This window comes from Eremothecium gossypii, chromosome V, assembly GCF_000091025.4.
Source record: "Eremothecium gossypii ATCC 10895 chromosome V, complete sequence".
Classification (NCBI taxonomy): Eukaryota; Fungi; Ascomycota; class Saccharomycetes; order Saccharomycetales; family Saccharomycetaceae; genus Eremothecium; species Eremothecium gossypii.
The window spans coordinates 1,024,674-1,044,088 of NC_005786.2; the positions used below are offsets into that span (position 1 = coordinate 1,024,674).

The 19,415-nt window shown below is 55.9% G+C and overlaps 12 protein-coding genes across 12 annotated transcripts; 4 read left to right on the top strand and 8 right to left on the bottom strand.

Moving 5' to 3' along the window:
* Positions 1-21: 21 nt before the first annotated feature.
* On the bottom strand, positions 22-1,617 carry AGOS_AER211C (uncharacterized protein; the record flags this gene model as incomplete). The annotated part of the gene is made up of 1 exon (NM_210422.2): positions 22-1,617. One exon carries the CDS (start codon positions 1,615-1,617, stop codon positions 22-24), a length of 1,596 nt encoding a protein of 531 aa, NP_985068.2.
* A 601-nt stretch (positions 1,618-2,218) lies between these two features.
* Positions 2,219-2,611, top strand: AGOS_AER212W (uncharacterized protein; the record flags this gene model as incomplete). Its single annotated transcript, NM_210423.1, has 2 exons — positions 2,219-2,260; positions 2,312-2,611. 2 exons carry the CDS (start codon positions 2,219-2,221, stop codon positions 2,609-2,611), a joined length of 342 nt encoding a protein of 113 aa, NP_985069.1.
* A 65-nt stretch (positions 2,612-2,676) lies between these two features.
* SLX5 (SUMO-targeted ubiquitin ligase complex subunit SLX5) lies at positions 2,677-4,350 on the bottom strand (the record flags this gene model as incomplete). The annotated part of the gene is made up of 1 exon (NM_210424.1): positions 2,677-4,350. The coding sequence occupies one exon, from the start codon at positions 4,348-4,350 to the stop codon at positions 2,677-2,679; it is 1,674 nt and encodes a 557-aa protein (NP_985070.1).
* A 416-nt stretch (positions 4,351-4,766) lies between these two features.
* Positions 4,767-5,747, bottom strand: NOP1 (rRNA methyltransferase NOP1; the record flags this gene model as incomplete). Its single annotated transcript, NM_210425.1, has 1 exon — positions 4,767-5,747. One exon carries the CDS (start codon positions 5,745-5,747, stop codon positions 4,767-4,769), a length of 981 nt encoding a protein of 326 aa, NP_985071.1.
* A 583-nt stretch (positions 5,748-6,330) lies between these two features.
* Positions 6,331-7,242, top strand: TSC13 (trans-2-enoyl-CoA reductase (NADPH) TSC13; the record flags this gene model as incomplete). Its single annotated transcript, NM_210426.1, has 1 exon — positions 6,331-7,242. The coding sequence occupies one exon, from the start codon at positions 6,331-6,333 to the stop codon at positions 7,240-7,242; it is 912 nt and encodes a 303-aa protein (NP_985072.1).
* Positions 7,243-7,346: 104 nt separating this feature from the next.
* Positions 7,347-8,855, bottom strand: CDC7 (serine/threonine protein kinase CDC7; the record flags this gene model as incomplete). The annotated part of the gene is made up of 1 exon (NM_210427.1): positions 7,347-8,855. The coding sequence occupies one exon, from the start codon at positions 8,853-8,855 to the stop codon at positions 7,347-7,349; it is 1,509 nt and encodes a 502-aa protein (NP_985073.1).
* Positions 8,856-9,091: 236 nt separating this feature from the next.
* On the top strand, positions 9,092-9,703 carry ERP3 (Erp3p; the record flags this gene model as incomplete). Its single annotated transcript, NM_210428.1, has 1 exon — positions 9,092-9,703. The coding sequence occupies one exon, from the start codon at positions 9,092-9,094 to the stop codon at positions 9,701-9,703; it is 612 nt and encodes a 203-aa protein (NP_985074.1).
* Positions 9,704-9,720: 17 nt separating this feature from the next.
* On the bottom strand, positions 9,721-11,127 carry DAL1 (allantoinase; the record flags this gene model as incomplete). The annotated part of the gene is made up of 1 exon (NM_210429.1): positions 9,721-11,127. The coding sequence occupies one exon, from the start codon at positions 11,125-11,127 to the stop codon at positions 9,721-9,723; it is 1,407 nt and encodes a 468-aa protein (NP_985075.1).
* A 189-nt stretch (positions 11,128-11,316) lies between these two features.
* On the bottom strand, positions 11,317-14,046 carry KAP104 (Kap104p; the record flags this gene model as incomplete). The annotated part of the gene is made up of 1 exon (NM_210430.2): positions 11,317-14,046. One exon carries the CDS (start codon positions 14,044-14,046, stop codon positions 11,317-11,319), a length of 2,730 nt encoding a protein of 909 aa, NP_985076.2.
* A 282-nt stretch (positions 14,047-14,328) lies between these two features.
* On the bottom strand, positions 14,329-16,344 carry BUD14 (protein phosphatase regulator BUD14; the record flags this gene model as incomplete). The annotated part of the gene is made up of 1 exon (NM_210431.2): positions 14,329-16,344. The coding sequence occupies one exon, from the start codon at positions 16,342-16,344 to the stop codon at positions 14,329-14,331; it is 2,016 nt and encodes a 671-aa protein (NP_985077.2).
* Positions 16,345-17,020: 676 nt separating this feature from the next.
* ADE1 (phosphoribosylaminoimidazolesuccinocarboxamide synthase) lies at positions 17,021-17,929 on the top strand (the record flags this gene model as incomplete). Its single annotated transcript, NM_210432.1, has 1 exon — positions 17,021-17,929. The coding sequence occupies one exon, from the start codon at positions 17,021-17,023 to the stop codon at positions 17,927-17,929; it is 909 nt and encodes a 302-aa protein (NP_985078.1).
* A 56-nt stretch (positions 17,930-17,985) lies between these two features.
* KIN3 (serine/threonine protein kinase KIN3) lies at positions 17,986-19,257 on the bottom strand (the record flags this gene model as incomplete). Its single annotated transcript, NM_210433.1, has 1 exon — positions 17,986-19,257. One exon carries the CDS (start codon positions 19,255-19,257, stop codon positions 17,986-17,988), a length of 1,272 nt encoding a protein of 423 aa, NP_985079.1.
* Positions 19,258-19,415: the final 158 nt, after the last annotated feature.

Here is a 19,415-nt window from a genome sequence, read left to right on the forward strand (position 1 = left end):
ACAGCTGATGCAGACAAAGAGCTAGCCATGTGCCGTTCCCCGCTTGGCTTCCTGGTTGACCAGAAAACGAGGGAGGAGCCCGCTGACCCGCCATCTCCACCGTAGCTTGTTCTTCGCCTCATTCAGCCATACGCGGGTGGAGCTGTCCAAAAAGCGAGGCCTGCTCCGTCTAGCACCGCGCGCAATCTCTGCAGGAGACCCTTCCTGCAGCTGCAGCTGCAATCTATTAATTAGTTGGTAGGAGAACTTCCTCGTCTTCGGGCGCTTGTGGCGGTGTTCAAGGACGACCTCTGGAACCTCGTCAAATGCGCTGCCGGTCGAATTACCGAGTGAATCCAATGACTCTATGGAGCTCTCGAACTCATATTCTTCCAAGATTTTGGAGGCCTGCTCGTATCTCACCGTACAACCTCCGCAGACAATTTCACGAAAATCCCTGTCGCTGGGTATCAACGCACTGAGCTCGTAGAGCGGCTTCTCGCATATTACACAATGCTTCAATTGATGCCTGATGGGAAGGTCCGACAAGTACTTGTCGGAGTATGCGGCCCCTGCCGCGGGCTTTATCATATCACACAAAAGATCCTCAATTTTATTAACCATAGTTGCCCCTGTGTGCATCGATATCTGATCTGTATTACCACCCAAGTAACCAAAAACATCCAGGTTACCGTCGTCATTATTACTATTACCATTATCACTATTATCGTCCCTATTACTGTCTCCGTAAAACCCCGTTGTTTCAATGCTCCGCGTGCGCCGGCTGGCCCGGTCACGCTCCCGACTCAGGTCCCCGCCGTCGGCCAGGTCCTCGCTGATGATGGCCATATTGACCATGTCGTTGTGCTCACCGTCCACGGGGTATATTTGCGGCGACAGCGTCAGCGAGCTCTGCAGCGAGAGCTTGCGCTTGGACTTGAGCCGCAGCGGCAACCTCGTGGAGTCACTGTTCTTGCAGATCCGGCTCTTCAGGTCAGAGATCGACACGCGCTTGCGCGAGAACTGGGCCTTCCGGCCGCATAGGTCTGGCACGCTGGCAGAGCAGCCCGGCCCGGCGCGCCCGGCCGTGTCCGCAATGTAGTCTTCGACCAGGAACAGCTCATTGTTGTACTCGTCCCAGCTGTCCGTCCGCGGGTGCAGGCCCGCGTGGCGGTTCTCCGGGTGCACGCAGCCGCTGAACTCGGCCGCCGCCGCTGGTGCGCCCTCCGGCGACGTCATTGGCGGCGGAATCGGAAAGCTCGTCAGCTTCTGGTCGTCCAGCAGCGACAGCTTCGACACCGTGTTCGTCACGCCCGCCTTGAAAAACGCGCCGCGCCCGCCCGGGCCGCTGCTGGGCCGCCCGCTGTTGCGCGTTCGCGGCCGCCGCAGCTCCAACACAGGGCTGCGCTGCGGCGTGCCGCAGCTCAGCTCCCCCGACATCGCCTCGTCCCGATACTGCGACCGCAGGCTCACCGGCGTCACCGTCCCCACCAGCGGGTTCATCATCATCGGCGTCTGCGGCCGGCTGAACGCGAAAAGCCGCCCGCCGTCGCCCTCCTCCGGCAGCAGTCCCTGCAGCGACATAATGCTCGCTTCCGCGCCCGACGGACCCTCCTTCGCACTTCGTGCTCCCTCCATCTGCTTATAAATCCTGTGTGGCTGCCGTGCTTCGTGCGTCCGGCGTGTGCCCCGCCTTATATACCGCTCGGGCCAGCTCTGGACTCGGAGCACTACTACGTTGGATCCCCACCCTCGATGGCTCTTCTCCCACGTACTGTCCTCTTTTGTCTACAAGAATTTACCATATCCCTACTATAAACAGCAGCCCCATGCGCTCGCTGCCTACTCGCTCTGTCGGCCTGCCTGCCCGCCATGAGATGCCCGCTGTTTATGTTTCCGCCACAAACGGCAAGCTGGCTTTAAGGCCCTGGGCAGCACGCCGCGCTGGCTCGGCACCGCGCCGAAATGTGACAAGTGACGTCCGGCGCCGCACGCGCCGGCTCGCGCGACCGGCGCCGTGTGCAGGAACGCCCTTTATCACGCACGCAACTTCCGCACCTCCTCCGCGACACTCATTTACGGCGATCGCTCGGGCGCGGAATTTGCCGCCTCTGGCCGGGCGGCCCGACCCGCTAGAGGCCAGCTAGCGAGGCTATGCCGCCCAGACATCGTGCGCCTTAGTAGAAAAGAATTTCAGGCAGCCCTCTGTACCATGCTCACCAGGTAGCCAGCAGGATTGATGTCGGCAGCAGACTACTATCGTGGAGACGACAAGCAACAAGTATGTGTGCCGTCGCCGCCCGCCGCCAAGGGCTTGTACTAACAGCAGCAGTTCAACCGCCCTCCCGCGGCGCCACCCGCCGGCGACAGGGGTTACCCGGGTCAAGGCTATGATCAAGGCTATCAGCCGCAGCAGGCCTACTACCAGCAGCCGGCACCCCAGGCGATGCCACCGCAGGGCTACTACGCCGAGCAGCCTCCGATGCCGCCGCCCCAGGGGTACTACGGTCCTCCTCCGCAGCAGCCGATCTATGTGCAGCAGCCTGCGCAGGCGCCGAGCAAGAACGACAGCTGCCTGGTTGCATGTCTAGGAGGGATGTGCTTGTGCTACACGCTGGACATGCTATTCTGAGAAAGCGGGCCAGGGCCTGGGGCCGCCTATGTTAAGTAATATATAATGTAATTGTGACCATGACTTTAGAAGAAGACCTCGCGCATCTTGCCGCGGGTGCGCAACTGGCCCCTGCAGCCCTCGGCCGGGCAGACGCGGGGACCGTAGTTGTCGGGGTGGGAGGGCCCGTGCAGCTCTGCGAGGCGCTTTTTGGAGATCTTGGAGAAGCGCTTGGCGTTGTTGATGCGGGCGAAGCAGCGGCCGCAGAAGGTGTGGCCGCAGTGGGCGACGAAGGTCTTGCGCGAGAGGTCGCGGTCGGCGATAGACGGATGCGCGAGGGCCTGGTACGGGCAGTGGAAGTCGTACTTGGAGACCAGGCTCTCGAAGGAGACACCGCGGTCCACGGCGGAAATGCCGGCGAAGTCGTCGGGGATGCCGAGGCCGAGCTCGACGCCGCAGAGGCAGCACACGGGGACCTCGACGTAGGACTTGGCCGCGAGGTCGTCGGCGACGACGACCTCTTCGGTCTTGCCGTTTTTCTCGAGCGTCATCTTCATCTTGGGTGTGGGGTCAAAGGAGGCATAGTAGCCCTCGGGCAGCCTCTGGGCGCGGGCGACGAAGGCCTGCTGCTGGGACTTGGTGTCCTCCATGTACTTGCGCTTTCTGCTGTCCAGGTCGCGCTCCTCGCGCGCCTGGATGATGTCGATGATGTTCTGGGTGACCTCGTCGTCGTCGCCGAAGAAGTCGTTCGGCCACACTCCGAAGCCGCCGAGCGAGCGCGCCAGGACATAGCTGGTAAAGGAGTTCCGGCGCTGCGCGTTCAGCGCGGGATTGCGCAGGCGCGCGCGCGAGGCGGAGTCGTCCTGCGCGTGGTCGGCCTCGCGCGCGCTGCCGTGCCTGAACTCCTGTGCGCGCTGGCGCGCCCAGTTGTTGATCTGGCGCGAGCGGAACTGCATGTAAAGCTGGAGCAGGTCCTGCATCGCGGCGGCGCTTGTGCCGAGCCCGCTGGCGTTCAGCATTGTTCGCACCTCGTGCAGAGTCTCCGCATGGTAGAAGATGCTTCGCAGCTCCGGCGCCAGGGCGTCTACCTGGGGGTCCGCGATATGCTCATGTTGCCTGGCGTGCTCGCGCTGCCGCTGCAGTCGCTCCTGCATCAACGCCTGCTGCCGCTGGCGCAGCACCGACTGCGGCAGGTACTCCCGGTCGCTGGCCTCGCGCTCGCTCGGCTCGCCATCGTTCTCGTTCATGAACAGGCGCTGCGCGCTGCGCGCCGCGCGCCGCAGCATGTTGGCGCGCGCCGTCCGCTGCGTCTCGAATGAGCGCCGCAGCGGGCGGTCGTGCACAGATCCGCTTATCCGCAGCGTCTGCCCGTTCGGCAGGTTCAGCAGGAACGTCGGGTGCGTCGTCCGCTCCTCGATGATCGCCACGTCGTCGTCCCCGCCGCCGTCGTGGTTGATCACCATACTGGACGACGGCCCCTGCTGCTCGTCCAAGTCCACGAAGTCCGCTGTGCTGTCGATCGGCCCCTCGTCATCCAGGTACACCTCGTTGACGATCTCCACTTCATCGTCCCCCTCGCCAGCCGCCGCCGCCACCCGGCCACTGACACTTACAAATCGGTTCGCGGCGTCCCGGGGCCGGTTCAGCCGCCGGTCGGGCACCAGACGGGTCTGTCTATATTGGTTGATTATCCGCTGGTCCTCTTCGGGATCACTCTCTATCTCTATCACCGCATTCCTCGCTGCGTTAGGATCGGTCATATTGCACTTGCATTGGTCCCTTTATGCCCTTCTAGTCAAGATATTCTTGCTGTGCTATTTTGCCTATGCCTGCTGTGTACACCAGTTGGTAACCGAATAAGCTCGCCCTCAGGTAATGCGAAATCACCTTGTTTCTTTTTGTCCTCAGAAGCTGCAGACGCAATCCTCCTAACGACCAGGATGAGGTATAAGGCCAAACAGTCTCAGCGTGCGAGGCAGCCCAGCGCATATTGGCACTATTGTCGGGCTGATTATTCAATAATATAAGCGTATTTTCTTTTTTCTAATACTTTTCCTAGTTTTATATGAAGACTACAAGAAAAGGCTATTTTACAAGGCAAAAGATGCAGAACAGGAATGTAGCAGCAGGCTCGCCCTGCTGTGCCAACGGCGCGGCCGAAGCCGGGGCAGGCGGCCTACAAGCCGCTTCTCATGTATCTGCCAATGACGATACAGTGGTCTCTTTCGTAGGGCTCCAGGGTTAGCTGCTCCAATGGCTTGATCTTCTCTTCTCTGAGCTTCTGGACCTCTCTAGCGAACACGGTCTCGGCGTCGACGGTGGAGTCGATACAGTTGGCCTTGATGGAGATGACAACACCACCCTGGTCCTTTAGGAACATGTGGGAGTTGAGGGCGATGATACGGGCCTGGTCGGGCTGAGCAACGTCAGCAAAGACGGCGTCGACCATTCCGATCAGCATTCTGTACTTCTGGGGGTGTCTAGCGTCCTCAATGATTGGGATGACGTTAGGTCTCTTCTTGGCCATGGAGATCAGCTCTCTGCCCGGTCTGTGGGAGAACTCGACAGCGTAGACAAGACCCTCGGGGCCAACGACGTCGGCAACGTGCGAGACGGAGGTACCGGAGGCAGCACCCAAGTAGAGCACCTTCTTGCCTGGCGCAATGAAGAGCTCGTCTAGACCACCCATGATACCAGCGGCAAGCTTGGATCTGAAGGGGTTCCAGACACGGTACTCGACCTTCGTAGGAGGCACGCCCTCCTCGGATGCAGGCTCCTCGACGGAGATCCGCTTCTCGCCGTACACAGACTCGCCTGGCGCAACGTTCTTCGTCACCAGCAAGTCCTCCTTGCCCCTGGCAATGAACACACCCGCGTGCTTGTGCGGCTCGATCACAACCTTGGCGCCGCCCTTGGCACCGCCGCGAGCCCCGCCGCGACCGCCTCTGGCACCGCCGCGAGGGCCACCACGAGGGCCGCCTCTGGAGCCGCCACGGCCGCCGAAGCCGCCACGGGCACCGCCGCGGCTGTCGAAACCGCCGCGGCCACCTCTGGAACCGCCGCGTCCGCCGAAACCACCGCGGCCGCCTCTGGCACCGCCTCTTGCGCCGCCTCTTGCGCCGCCTCTACCGCCTCTTGAACCTGGTTGGAAAGCCATTATCAAACTTACGTGCTGCTAACGTGATGAATGCTTCTTGTGTCGGAAGGTAGCAACACTGTGCCAGTCGGTCGAAGATATGGTAGTTAATAAAAGAACGAGATGAGCTGCCCAGTGAAGCGATGATGAGGTTGAAAAATTTTCAAGCTCTGAAAAAGAAACGTACATAGGTCACGTGCGGCGCCATTGTCGGCATCACGTTCAGATCACGTGAGTTACCTAATGGCTGTTCGGAGTAGATGGATACCGACCATGGAAGCGGTGAGCCAGAGCTTGACGCAAAGCGCATTGCCAGCACCTACAGCTCTGGCAATTGGCCTGGACCCGAACAATATCAGTTACCCCAGTATCCAAGGATGGGCTGTTGGCCTGCCGTCATTAGGATGGCCACCGTAGCCTGCGGTGTTTACATCATCAACCTTGCCGCTCATTCCAGTCACGTGTGACGAGATGCTTTCATACGATATATATTCCCGTAGCACCGTTGGCGCGTAGTGGCGGCCCCTTTCAGCGAGCCGACGTTGCCGCATAGACATGGACGACCACCCCAACCGAACGGTTACCGGATTGCAGCTCGATTGAGATGACTATCACTGTGAAGGCGCGCTCGAAGAACCTGAGAGACGTGACTCTTGCGTCGCACGGGTCATTGGAGTCTGTCCTGCGCCAGCTCTCGGAAGCTAATGGCAGAATCAACACCAACCGACTGCGCCTGACGTACAAGAAGGACGACAAGCATGTCCCAATCACGGCGACGGACTATTTTCAGCAGCCGGACGATGTGCTGTACGTAAAGGATCTGGGACCTCAGATCTCCTGGCGCATGGTGTTTGTTGCAGAGTACCTGGGGCCCATTCTGGTGCACACTGCGCTATACAACCTGTCTCAGCGGCGTGATCTGACCTGGTTGCACAGTAATGCGCAGCAATACAACCCTCACTTGAACCGCGTGGCATACCTGCTGGTGCTGATCCACTACGCGAAGCGCGAGTTTGAAACACTGTTCGTGCACTCGTTCTCGCAGTCGACGATGCCACTTTTCAATCTATTCAAGAACTCGTTCCACTACTGGGTTTTGAACGGCATGATTGGGTTGGGTTACTTTGGCTACGGTTTCCCAGTGTCGAACGAAACCGTGGTCTGGCTTTACTCGAAGCTGCGGCTGAATAACGTGTACAAGCTCATCGGCCTTTTCCTGGTGTCTGAGATATGGAACTTCTACACGCATCTTCAGCTGCGCTGGTGGGGCGATCTCCAGAAGCGCAAAGGTGTGACCTCGCGCGTCCCCATCAACAGCGGCATTTTCAAGTTGCTCGTTGCGCCAAACTACACATTTGAGGTCTGGTCGTGGGTGTGGTTTGCCCTGATTATGAAACTGAATCTGTTTGCCCTATTTTTCCTAGGCGTGTCGACCACGCAGATGTACCTGTGGGCCGCCAAAAAGAACAAGCGCTACGGTACTCGCAGAGCGTTCTTGATCCCCTTTGTATTCTGATGCAAATTAGATTGAACTATGACTGTATATTTTACGTAAATGCAGGTATCCTGTGGAACTGAAAGCATACTGACGGACCACACGCTACATGTCGGGGGTCGTCTTCAGCGGTGCAATTTCAACTCTGGTTGCGACTCTAGGGTGATGACTTCGTCCTGAACCTCGGCATCAGGCTCGTGATGTTCCGTTAGCTCGCTAAAGAGTAGATGCTGTAGTAACTCCTCCGCACTGCTGCGCTTGCGGGGATCCATCTCAAAACATCTCTCAAGCACATCGAAGCACCAAAAGTGGTCGTCCCACACACGCTCACAATATTCCCGAAGAGTCCTCTCTTTTTCAATATTTGTGGCATCATAGTCGTGGCCATTGTTTTCGTCACCCGACAGAGCGCCAGCACTGCTTCCTCCACTCCCGAGGCTTGGGGTCACTTGCCGATCCATCTTACTCAGGAAATCAAGGGTCTCAAAAGCAACACTATAGTGCGGAAAGGTAGCAATTTTGCACTCTGCCTCGAGCAGCTGTCGGACATAGCCCTTCAAGCCATCGGGTATACCATCCTCGGTGATTCCCTGGAGCCCCTGAATCTCCAGTCCGAGACCGTGCAGCTGTGCGGTCTTCTTCATGGCCTTGGTTCCGAAAATGCAGCACATCTCGAGCAGCGAGTCCGTGTCATCGAGACTCTGGAACATGGGGAAGCGCCGCGCCAGGAACGATAGAAGAATTACTCCTACAGACCAGATATCTATCTTCGTCGTCTGCTGCGAGCACTTCATCAACACCTCCGGCGCGCGGAACCCTCGCGTGCCTGCGCGGTTCGCGCGCTTGCTGCGACGTGTCTCGTTCTTCGGGTACCCCTTTGTGAGGTCCAGGATGCTGCTGGCGACCGCGCCTGTCACGGGGTTCTGGCACTTGCCATTGTACAGCACCTTGCCATTCTGTATCGTGATGAGGTTCGCGCTCTGCGGCAGCCCCCTCGTAGACCCGCATGGGCAGTACGACTCCCACGCGCGCAGGTCCTGCTCGTGCTGCAGGCCGGTGTCGTCGAGCCGCTCCGGCTCCAGCTCAGCCAGCCCGAAGTCCACCAGCACGCCCTTGCCCAGGATCGGGTTGTAAAGGAAGTTCGTCGGCTTCACGTCCCGGTGGATCACACCCTGCTCGTGCACGAATTTCAGCGCCTTGAGCAGCTCGAACACACACTTCTTCACGCCCTTGATCGGCAGGTCCCGGTAGAAGTTGCGGAACTCCTCGTGCGGGTACCACGGCAGCACCGCAATGATCTGGTCCTTGTGCCGCAGCGCATCGCACAGCGGCGCCACGCTATGGTTCCCGCTGAGCATGTACAGCAGGTTCAGCTCGTTGTATATCCGCTGCGGCGATGAAGTCACGTATATCCGCTTCAGCGCCACATACGGGCCTTCTTCGCCCCCCATCCTCCAGAAGTGCTCCCGGTACCGTCGCACCACCCGCCCTTTGATGTCCCGCGCCTTGTACACCGACGAGAACGTTCCTTCGCCAATCTTATCTATCAATTCGTAGTCCTCTGTCAGCCTAGGTACAGTATTACACAGCTCCTCCATCTCCTGCTGCACTTCAGCAGGCACTTCGCCCGACATGTCTATATGCTGATACTTGATACAACTCCTTGCACTCGCCGGCACACCGCAACACTGACCTGCACTTGTTCTAGCACTTTGGAGTTTACTGTCCTAAAGTTCGCGTACGGATGAGTATTTTTTTTATAGGGCGCCAAGTTATCATAAGCAGGATCTCTAGCCTCGGCGGCATACCCTGAAGGACCCGCGCACGCTCAAGGATTGCGGGGCAAGTCGAACAGACACGAGGGGCTAAGATGAGGCACCTGGGAAGCGTTATATGGTTGTTGTTTGGCGCTGTGGCTTGGGTGGGATGGAGCGTGGGATCGCCGGTGACGTTTGAGCTCCGAGCAGGCAAAGAGGAGTGCTACTACCTCCTGCTGGAGGGCGAGGCATGCTCCGTGACGTACTACTTTGCGGTGCAGCAGGATATGCACCATCTGTTTGAGGTGGACTACCGGATCACGGGGCCGGAGGGGGTGGTGACGGAAGCACGGGCCAAGCAGGGCGAGTGGCAGTTTGAGGCCGGGGGCGGGGAGTACGCGTTCTGCCTGCGCGCGCACAGCGGTGGAGACCAGGTCGTGGACCTGGAACTGGTGGGCGAGTGCGGGGTGGGGCGTGGGGCGGCGGCGGAGCCGGGGTTTGCGGAGCGGCTGCGCGATGCGCTGGACCAAATCGAGCGGCGGCTGAATATCTTGCAGCAGCAGCTGCAGTACTACCACGGGCGCAACCTGCGTAGTCACGCGACGGTGCACGCGACGGTGCAGAAGATGCCGGCGCTGTCGGTGTACTCGCTGGTACTGATTGCGGGGCTGGCGTGGGCGCAGGTGGTGGTGGTGAAGATACTGTTCGGGTGCTGGGCACGGTAGAATAGCTGTATAGGTAACTAAATGATGGGATCTAGGAGCAGGGTGCCCGCGGGGGCCGGCGAGGGACCCTTGGCGGCGTCGTAGACGACGCGGCCACGGAGCAGGGTCTGGCGCACGCGGCCGACGACCTCGGTGCCGTGGAACGAGGTCATCTTGTGGCGGAAATGTAGTTGCGAGTTGGAGATGGTGTGGCGCTCGCGCGGGTCGAAGAGTACGAGATCGGCGTCGTACCCAGCGCGGATGAAGCCCTTGCGGTGACCGAGGCCCGCTTGGAGCGCGGTGTTTTCTGCACACCAGCGGGCGATCTCCGGGAGCGTGGCGCCCTTGCTGTAGATGAGCGACAGTCCAAGGCCTAGGGACGAGATACCGCCCCACGCCTGCAGAAAGTCACCACTGTCGCAGCACCGGATCTCAGGCTCGCAGGGGGAGTGGTCGCTGACGACGCTGCTCAGGACGCCGTTTCGCAGCGCATTCCACAGATGCGCCTGGTTCTCGTGGGGGCGGATAGGCGGACAGCACTTGTGCAGGGTCGAGCCTTTGGGGATCGTTTCCGCATCCATTGTAAGATAGTGGAAGCAGGTCTCCGCGGAGATGGGCAGGCCCGCCGCACGTGCGCGCTCGAGCACCGGTAATGCGTGCTTGGATGACATATGCACGATGTGCACCGGCGGCGGTGGACCAGGCAGGCGGCAGGTAGCGCGCTCGAGACACTTCACAATCAAGTTCAGAGCGTCCACTTCCAGACGGTCGGGCCTGGTCTCAAGAAACGAGCTATACAGCGTCGGGTCCTCTGGAGGCGTGGGCAGCGCTGGCACCTCGTCTAGCTCCGCGTGGAAGAGCAGCACCGTGCGGTAGCCCTGTAGCGTCGCCATCGCCGCCTCGATCGTGGGGCGGTCGATTGCTTGGAACTCGGGCGTCGCAGAGTCGATGAGGAAGCCCTTGAAGCCGCGCACGCCTGCCTCCGCTAGCGGTCGCAGCTCCTCCAGGTTTCCCGGCACCAGGCCGCCCCAGAAGGCAACATCGCACCAGCACCGGCCCTGCGCGGCCTTCTTCTTCGCGTCGAAGTTCGCCATCGTGGTTGTCGGCGGAATCGAGTTCAAGGGCATATCTACCACAGTCGTCACGCCTCCGCTGACCGCGGACTGCGTCCCGCTCTGGAACCCCTCCCAGTGGACCCTCCCTGGTTCGTCCAAGTGTACGTGGGTGTCTACAAGTCCGGGCATTACCACCAGCGGCGTTACGTCCCGGAATTCCTTTGCGGCTTCAGGGCCGCACACGTCCAGGTACTGCTCGCACGGACCCTCAATAATCGCCTCGATTTTGCCGGTTTCCTCGGAGAAGATCACTACTGCTGGCTTGAGCTCGCCGTCCAGTAAAACTTCCGAGGATCCAATCGCTTTCACTGCGGGACTCATAGCTTCCATCTTGCTAATCTAAGAATCGTGGGGATGGGTAGCTTAAGAGAACAGGTTACTACATGGGCGACAAACCAGCGAGAAGTGCGCTTTTATACGTTTTGCGGGAGCAGATTCGCAGATTCGTGAGGTTATCAAATGGACATAGTCATAGATCGCGTTTATCTACATCTTATCAGCTGGAAATTGGCGATTGGATTAGTTATTCGTGATGAACGATACAACAGCGGTCTCATCATCAGTCAGGTTCTGGACCAAGGCCTCGAGCTGGGAATGGTGCTTCATGAAGAACGCGTATATATCGTGCTTCCATAACGCGAGTGTGTCCGGCCCGATGTCGCTTGCCAGTCCCTGTATAAAGTGATGCAGCGCCTTGTCAGACAGGACAGATGCGGAAGTCATGAGGTTGGCGATCTTGATGAAACCATAGTAAGCCGCAGATTTCTCTTCCGGGTCTTGCAGTTCCTTGGAAAGCTGGCACCAGCGTGAGAGGTTGGCACTCATCGCGAAAGGAGGGCCTGCGAAATGCTCAGGGTGGAGGTGGCCCAAACGGCCGATGGTGACGACGAGGTTCTCGAGAACGGACTCGTGGACAGAGGGTGCTGGGGTGCAGAAGAGGTCCAGAACCTGACGAGCGAGGCCAATGATGGCGTCGCCGAGCTCACGGCGCTGGCCAATCAGGCCGAGACACCAGACGGCGTTATTCACGCTGGAGACGGCTTCGGGGAGGTCAGAATGCATTAGCTCGGTGGAGATGGCTTTCAGGAATGCGGGAAGGAAGGGCTGAATCAAGGCGGGGTCGTAGAACGTCGCAATGTCTCCAAGCAGGGCAAACGTGCTCTGACGGACATCGTGCGTAGGGTCCTGAAGGCATTGGAGCATGACTTGTAACATGGTGAGGTCGTTATTTGGGAACAGAAGATCGCAGGAATGCGAGCGGAGGCCCTGGACCAGGCCATCGATCAAGTCGAGCGATGTGATCACGAAATCCTTTTCTGGTACCTCGATGGATGGGTCTGTCTGCGCCTGAGCTTCCAGTTCGACGCAGTTACACAAGATCTGCCAGGCGCGCTGATAAACCTCTGGGGCCATAGTGGAGAACTTCTCGCCGAGCGAAGCCGCCACATAGGACAAACACTCCAGTAGCGGCCACAGTTCCTTATCGTTATTTCCTAAGGAGGCCCACTTGGTGATTAGATGCGGTAAAATTAGCTTTATGGCATCATCGTCCATCTGGGTCTTTTCTGCTAATCGGCCAATGGCATCATAAAGGATGATTAGGTTCTTCTTCTTGTATGACTGCAGGCAACGGTCGAAGCTATTCAACAACTCTGAGTACAGGACTGTTTCCACGACATCGGGGTCACAATTCTCGACGAACACAGCGACAGCGGTGATCGCAGCCTCCTGGACACCTTTCTTTTTATCCAACAAGGTGTTCATTATGGGGCCGAGAACTGGGATAAGAAATTCAGTCCGATCGTTGAGGATCCAGGGTGAGAACCGACTTAATGTCCAACATGTGATCTTCCTGACCGGTGCCCAGTGGTCGTTCAGTTGTTCGACTAGGAAGGGGACCAGGTTAGGTAGCTGTTCAGCAAAGTACTGCATACCGCCGTCAGCCATCGCGCCAAGCGCAAGAATTGTAGCTTCGCGAATGTACCATTGCGAAGACGCGAGATATTCGCTCAGCAGGGGAAAGGCTATTTCTACTACTGCGCGGGGTAACAATTTGGTTACAGCATCTAACGTTGCAGCCGAACACTTCTTCAAGTTCCAGTTCGTGACTACAGTGTCGTCGTCGGCTCCACCCACATCATCTTCCTCATTGTCTGCGCGGTCGTTTCTGCCACTGACTTTACTCGTAGTTGGCTTTATATCTTCGTCGTTATCGTCTTCATCGGCATCTCCCTCATTGTCCGCTTCCAACGACATTATATCGTCCTCATTATACACCATCTTGCGTAAAAGCATCGGCACAATTTCGCTCAGGTGTTGTCTTACCATGTTTTTGGGTACGTTTGGACTGGAAGCAAATGCAAATAAGTATTCACAGGCATCCAGCGCTACTTTCTCATCCTTGCTTGTTTCCATAACATGCAGCGCAAACTGCACAATACCCACCATGTGTGCAGCCAGCTTGTCCGGCCTGTGTTCGAGTAGATTACTGAACATAATGCAGAGCTGTTGTCTCACGACGTCGTCTGAATCCGCAGAGGCGAGGCGGAAAAGACCCTCGAGCAGACGATCCAGCTTAACCAAAAGACACTGCGGCTGCAGTGGAACCACATAGTTTAGGCACTTGATTGCCTCTGCCCGCATTGTCGGATTTGGCAATTCGTCCATAAACTTCAAGAAGTGGGTGATCAGGACATCCAGTATATTGTCGTTTCCCGCCCATGGTAGATGGAAAAACTGCGCGTTATCCTCCATAATCTTCGAAAGTGCCTTCAGCGCTGCAAGGTTCCCCTGGGAGGCTAGTGCCAGCAGGTCTGAGAGCGTCTGGACCCCGCTAGCGTCCTCACGGTGATGCCGGTAGTAGTGGCTGAACAGGGTCGTCAACACGATCCCCGTGATGTTAGCTAGTAGTGGCACCGGCAGGTACAATCCGTTCATGATATTCGTCCGCAGATACGATAGGTCATATTTAGCCCCACTTCCGTGCTGCAACATCATGTTCTTGAGGACCATTCCGGCTGTTGCGCATACCGTCTGCAGTTCGTGCTCTGCAAACCGCGTCTGCAGTTCCCTATTTGCAGAACCCTCGACCAAAACAAAGCAGAAATAATTCAGAGCATCGTGCTGCGCCGTATATGCATCTAGGGCCTCCATGGCCTGTTGACGTTGGCCTGCATCTGGCGACATCGACTGCACAAGGACCACGCATAGGTGGACAAGCCTCCCTTCGTCGATGCTCAGGTTCGACATTTGCACAGGTATCGAAACGCTAGACGTCACTGACAAAGCCTCGTAGTATATGAGTAGTCGATCTGAGATACAAACTGAGAGATGAGGTGATACCGATTGCCATGTTGACTGGCCGCGAGTTCGATAGCGAAAAAAGTTTGGTAGCTCGTGTTCGGTGACGGTGAAGGTCTATATAATATCAAGATCAGATATTAATAATATTAATAGCTTTATGTTGTTCCAGAAAATGATTACAATTACCTTTTAGTGTAGATATAGTGTTTAGAATGCCAATATACCAGTTTATTTTGTACCCGAAGCTCTGAGACGTTCTAAACGCTCCAGCAGGTCATCTATCTTGTCGAAAACCTGGTAATACAGCTCGTGAATGACGGGATGATGGTCGTGTTTGTTGATAGATTGGCTGCTGGTAACAGAGGATACCGAGTTGTGGTCATTCTGGCGAGTGTCCAGGAATGATTCTTCGGAATTTGTCTTTGTCACAGTTGCTTGTAATTCTGCGGTAGAACCGGTGGAACACGCAGAGGCATGCGAGGTGGAGGCCTGGGGCGTGGAGACCTGGTGTTGCTCATCCTCAGAGGGGTTATGCAGGGTCTCATCTGTGGCGCTGCTGACGAGCCGGGATATGTCCTGGATCGCACGGGCAGTGGGAATGGAGTCGGAACGAGTCTCTCTGATGAACCTCCCTTCGTTGTCGAACTGGGGGGAGTCGTTAGTGTATTCAGAGGAGGACGGAGAGTACTCGCCGATGGTGGATATGGAGTTTTGCGAGTGGGAGTTGGGCATTTCCGCGAGCCGCCCGCTGGAGAACGGGATCGCGGGCGCCTTGAATACCTGCTTGAGGTCATCTTCTTTGCTGAGGTTGGGGCGCATGTCTGTGAGGGGTGGTTTCAGGAGAGACAGACTACAACCGGCGGCTGGAGAGCTGCGGCCATTTTTGTCGGTTTCATGAGTATCATCAAGATCGTCATCATCGTTACTAGTATTGTTACTCCGTGTCTTTTTGACAGTTAGCGGGGCCATGGCGGGGAACGCCGCGTCACTGACAATGTCGCTTGCGTCGTCTTCCATTAGGTGGTGGTCATTTAGTCGCATCTCATGAATTTGGTCCACGTGTGGGCTGGGCTGTTCTGCCCTGTTGTCATCTGACGCGGCGCATTCTTCACTGTCCGACGGCTGAAGATAGCGCTCTGCGTAACTTACCACGTCGTTGAAGCTCACGGACTTGTTGCCCTCATCGTAAGACTTCAAATGCGAGGGCTCACGGCTGTGGTCGGTGGAGCTCTCTTGCGCCGTGTCTGATAAAGGCTGGGTGGATATGTTCTCGTTTTTCCAGCAGTTTAGCCTAGCAAGTCTCTCAGGGAATGTCTCCAATATTTCGGCCGGAGCAAAGCCGATTTTCCCGTCCCCGCAGCGTTTGACTAACCACCAATAGGAATCCTGGTCGTTTAGCAAAATGCAGCTTTCGTCAGGCTCAAGTCGGCAGTGAGAGGGGTCGGGACCCTGGAACGCATATAACGCATATAGTTTACCGGGATCGAGTTCTTGTGGCGGAGGCAAGGGTTGATAATCCTCCTCATCTTCGTCCGGATGTATGGCCAGCTCATCACCTGACGAGTCCTGTTCTTGTTCTTCACTACTACTCCCATCAGAATACATATGCAGGTTTCCCTTGAAAAATCCACTGCTGAGGGTTTTGCCCTCGCGGCTCGGTTTCGTTACAGTCATAAGGTTCCGCTTCTGCAGGATTCGCCGCTTGCTCTTATCGGACTCCAAGTTCTTCAGACTCCCCTCCAGGCATTCTTCAAAATCGGAATCCGAGTAGCCGTAGCCGTCCTCCTCACGGTCCTCATAATCCGACGAGTTCGGACCGGTATTGTTAGCGCTTTCCTTGCTGGCGCTTCCGGGTCCGTCGTCCGGAGCGTCCCTAGCACCGGCGTTTCCGACTGTCTGAAGCGGGAGCGTCCCATCATCGCTAGCTAGTATCGTCTGCTTCAAGGGGGGCTCCAGCACTGCCTGCGAACCGTCTTCTGGCGAGTCTGCAGCCATAATAACGCTTCCATGCTTTCGCTCTCGCTCGGGCGTGTTCGGCGTAGACATTATAACCACGCTGGCATTTGTACTGCCGTCTCCACCTGCTCGCATTGGAGCCCCGTTCTGTGGTAGCTGCAGCATTATATCCCGATAGTCCTCCACAAGCGACGGATCGGAAAGTAAAGATTTATGGTGAGATGACAGCGTACTACCTCCCTGTCTCGCCGCGTACCTGTCGTATGCCTTGTCAAGAAAATGCGACATTTATGCCAACACAACAAGTTCTGCCTTGCTCCGTCGCCCTCCTGCCTCCTTTTGCCTTCCGACTTTCTTCCGGCAGGCTGTTGTTCTTCCTAAACCTTGCCCGGTTCGCTGCGCTGCTTCGCGTGCTTGCTGTTTTCGTCAACCTTTCGATCTACGAAATGTGTGCAACAAGCCGAAAAAGCAAACCAACCGCTCCACTGACTATCTGTTTATGCTTAGACGCCGCAAACTTGTTTCTCTTTGGGCCTACTCTTTGATTCCTGGCTCAGAGCCTTCCCTAACTAAGGAATTTCAACTACTTGTATATCAAAGCCTTGCTACAATTGCCTTCTACGGCCTCAATTACCACGAATGCACTAAGCAGCTCAGCTGTTCCCCTTGTTATGAAACGAAATCATCAACAGCTAACAAATGCCTAGCTTTACTCCTGTGACAAGCTGCCTTCACGTTTCTTTTTCAACCGTTGACAATGACGATTAAGTAACAATGCGTCTCGAGGAATTTGCTCGAGGTCGGGTGGGGCAGCCGCGAAATGTAGAATGCACGGCAGTATGACTCCAGGCAGCGCGAGCTTGACTCTGGTCTATGGCCAATTTAACAGCCCCATATAGACAAGATATATATAGAGAGATAGCAGATAGTCCCATCTGGAACGATCTGGGGGCGGCGAACAAAAATGAGCATAGTGCAGACACAGCTGGGCGGCATCCTGCCGTTAGTGGCGCGTGGTAAGGTGCGGGATATCTACGAGGTTGATCAGGAGACGTTGCTGTTTGTGGCTACTGACCGGATCTCGGCCTATGATGTGATCATGGCGAATGCTATCCCCGACAAGGGTGTGCTGTTGACGCGGCTGTCTGAGTTCTGGTTTAAATTCTTGGAGAAAGACGTCCGCAACCACCTCCGGGCGCCGTGTGAGGGGCTTTTTGGTGGTCTACCTGATGCGCTAACGTCACCCGAGTACCGCTCACAGCTAGAGGGGCGGAGCCTGCTCGTGCAACGGTACCGGTTGATACCACTTGAGGTCATCGTGCGCGGTTACATTACGGGCTCTGCCTGGAAGGAGTACCAGGAGCGCGGCACAGTGCATGGCCTGGCTCTACCTGCCGGGCTGCGTGAGTCTGAGGAGTTACCCGAGCCGATGTTCACTCCGTCTACCAAAGCGGAGCAGGGTGCGCACGATGAGAATATATCACCAGCACAGGCTGCAGACCTAATTGGGCAGGAGCTTTGTGACCGCGTGGCTGCCTTGGCAATTCGCTTGTATTCGAAGTGCAAGAAGTATGCCAGGGAGCGCGGCATTATTATTGCAGACACGAAGTTTGAGTTTGGCATTGATGACAAGTCAGGCGAGATTGTTCTTGTCGATGAGGTCTTGACCCCAGATTCTTCTCGTTTCTGGAATGCTGCGAACTACGAAGTTGGTAAGCCTCAGGATTCATATGATAAACAGTTTTTGCGCAATTGGCTCACTAGCAACAAGTTGAATGGTGTCGATGGGGTCAGCATGCCCGAGGAGATCGTGACGCGCACGAAGGAGAAATATGTTGAGGCCTACGAAGCACTTACAGGCGCGAAATGGTAAAATGATGTACTTTTAAAATGTTAAATAATTTTAAGTGATAAATGGAGATGTGAAATTTATGACCTCCATGGGTTAGTTGGGGTGCGCACATGGTACCTTGCATGGATATCTGGTACGTCCTGAATACGTTTGCCACTCACCAGCTCCCGGGCCCGCTTTTCAACTGCCAACTCAAAATCTTTTCGGCATTGGGTCCGCATATCATTTATTTCTTTATCGTAGTCGCTCGCTTGCTTCTCCAGCATCTCTCCTATTTCAGTCAACTCTTTTTCATAAACAAGTAGGTTCTTTTCAAAGCGTTCCAACTGTAGTGCTTTGCGGGCCACACGCAACTGGAGGCATTGAAGCAGATCAAATGCACTGGGCCGTAGTTTTTCATTTGGATTGATGCAAGATATCACTAATTGTTGCAGCTCTTTGCTGTAGTAGTCTGGTAGTGGTTGAACATCAGCACGCTGGATCATACGCTGAAGTTCCATGAAGTTTCTTGCGGGAAATGGCACACGCAGGGCGCAGAGCTCGTAAATGACGCAGCCTAAAGACCAGATATCGCTCAATGGGCTGTACGGCTGGTCCATAAGGACCTCTGGTGACATGTAGTATGGTGTTCCTACGTATGTTGTTGCAAATTCAATAGCAGATTGCAGCGACTTTGCCAAACCAAAGTCGCCCAGTTTCACCTCGACTTTACTGTAATCGACACTGCCTCGCCCACCTACCCCATCACCTGTGAGGAAAATATTTCCAGGCTTCAGGTCCCGGTGTATTACTGATGTAACCTTTCCAGCCTCGCTTTCAATGGCCGATTTGCTTATTTTATCATATATGGTATCAAGTTGCGGCAGGTCACAGGATGTATGGCATTTGTACAAGGCCAATAGCAGCTGTACTGCAATACGCCAGATGTCACGCTCAGGTACATACTTTCGCATACCCTTGTAATGCTTAATCATCTGGGATAGATCGCCACAGGAGCAATACTCCATGTAAAGGTAGAGTACTTCGCCATTTCCATAATCCACACTATTCCCAGTCCGGCTAGATGCGTGATCCCAATTATAGAACTCGACGATATTCTCATGGCGCAACCCAGCTAGGATTGTGCATTCTGCGATTAACTGCTGGCGTTCTTTCGAGTTCATGTGCCCATACTTTATTTCCTTGCGAACCATGAGCTTGGAAGTGGGTACATGCAACACTTTGCGTACAGATCCAAAAGAACCCCGCCCGATTTCCTCGAGTACTTTGAACTCATTTGGCTGCGAGTGGCCTAGCTTTTGAGGGTAAGACGATGTCTGGAGCCTTCGGATCCCCCTACTCTGAGACATCTTACACCTTGTATAGCAATACTGCTACTAATTAAACGTTAAAAAGTAACGCCTACGTGAAGCTCTATATATTTAGATGTAACGTGCTCTGGACTGAGATGCCTACTACTGTTGCGGGTCAACACATAATCGGAATAAGAAAAACATGACTTTCTAGG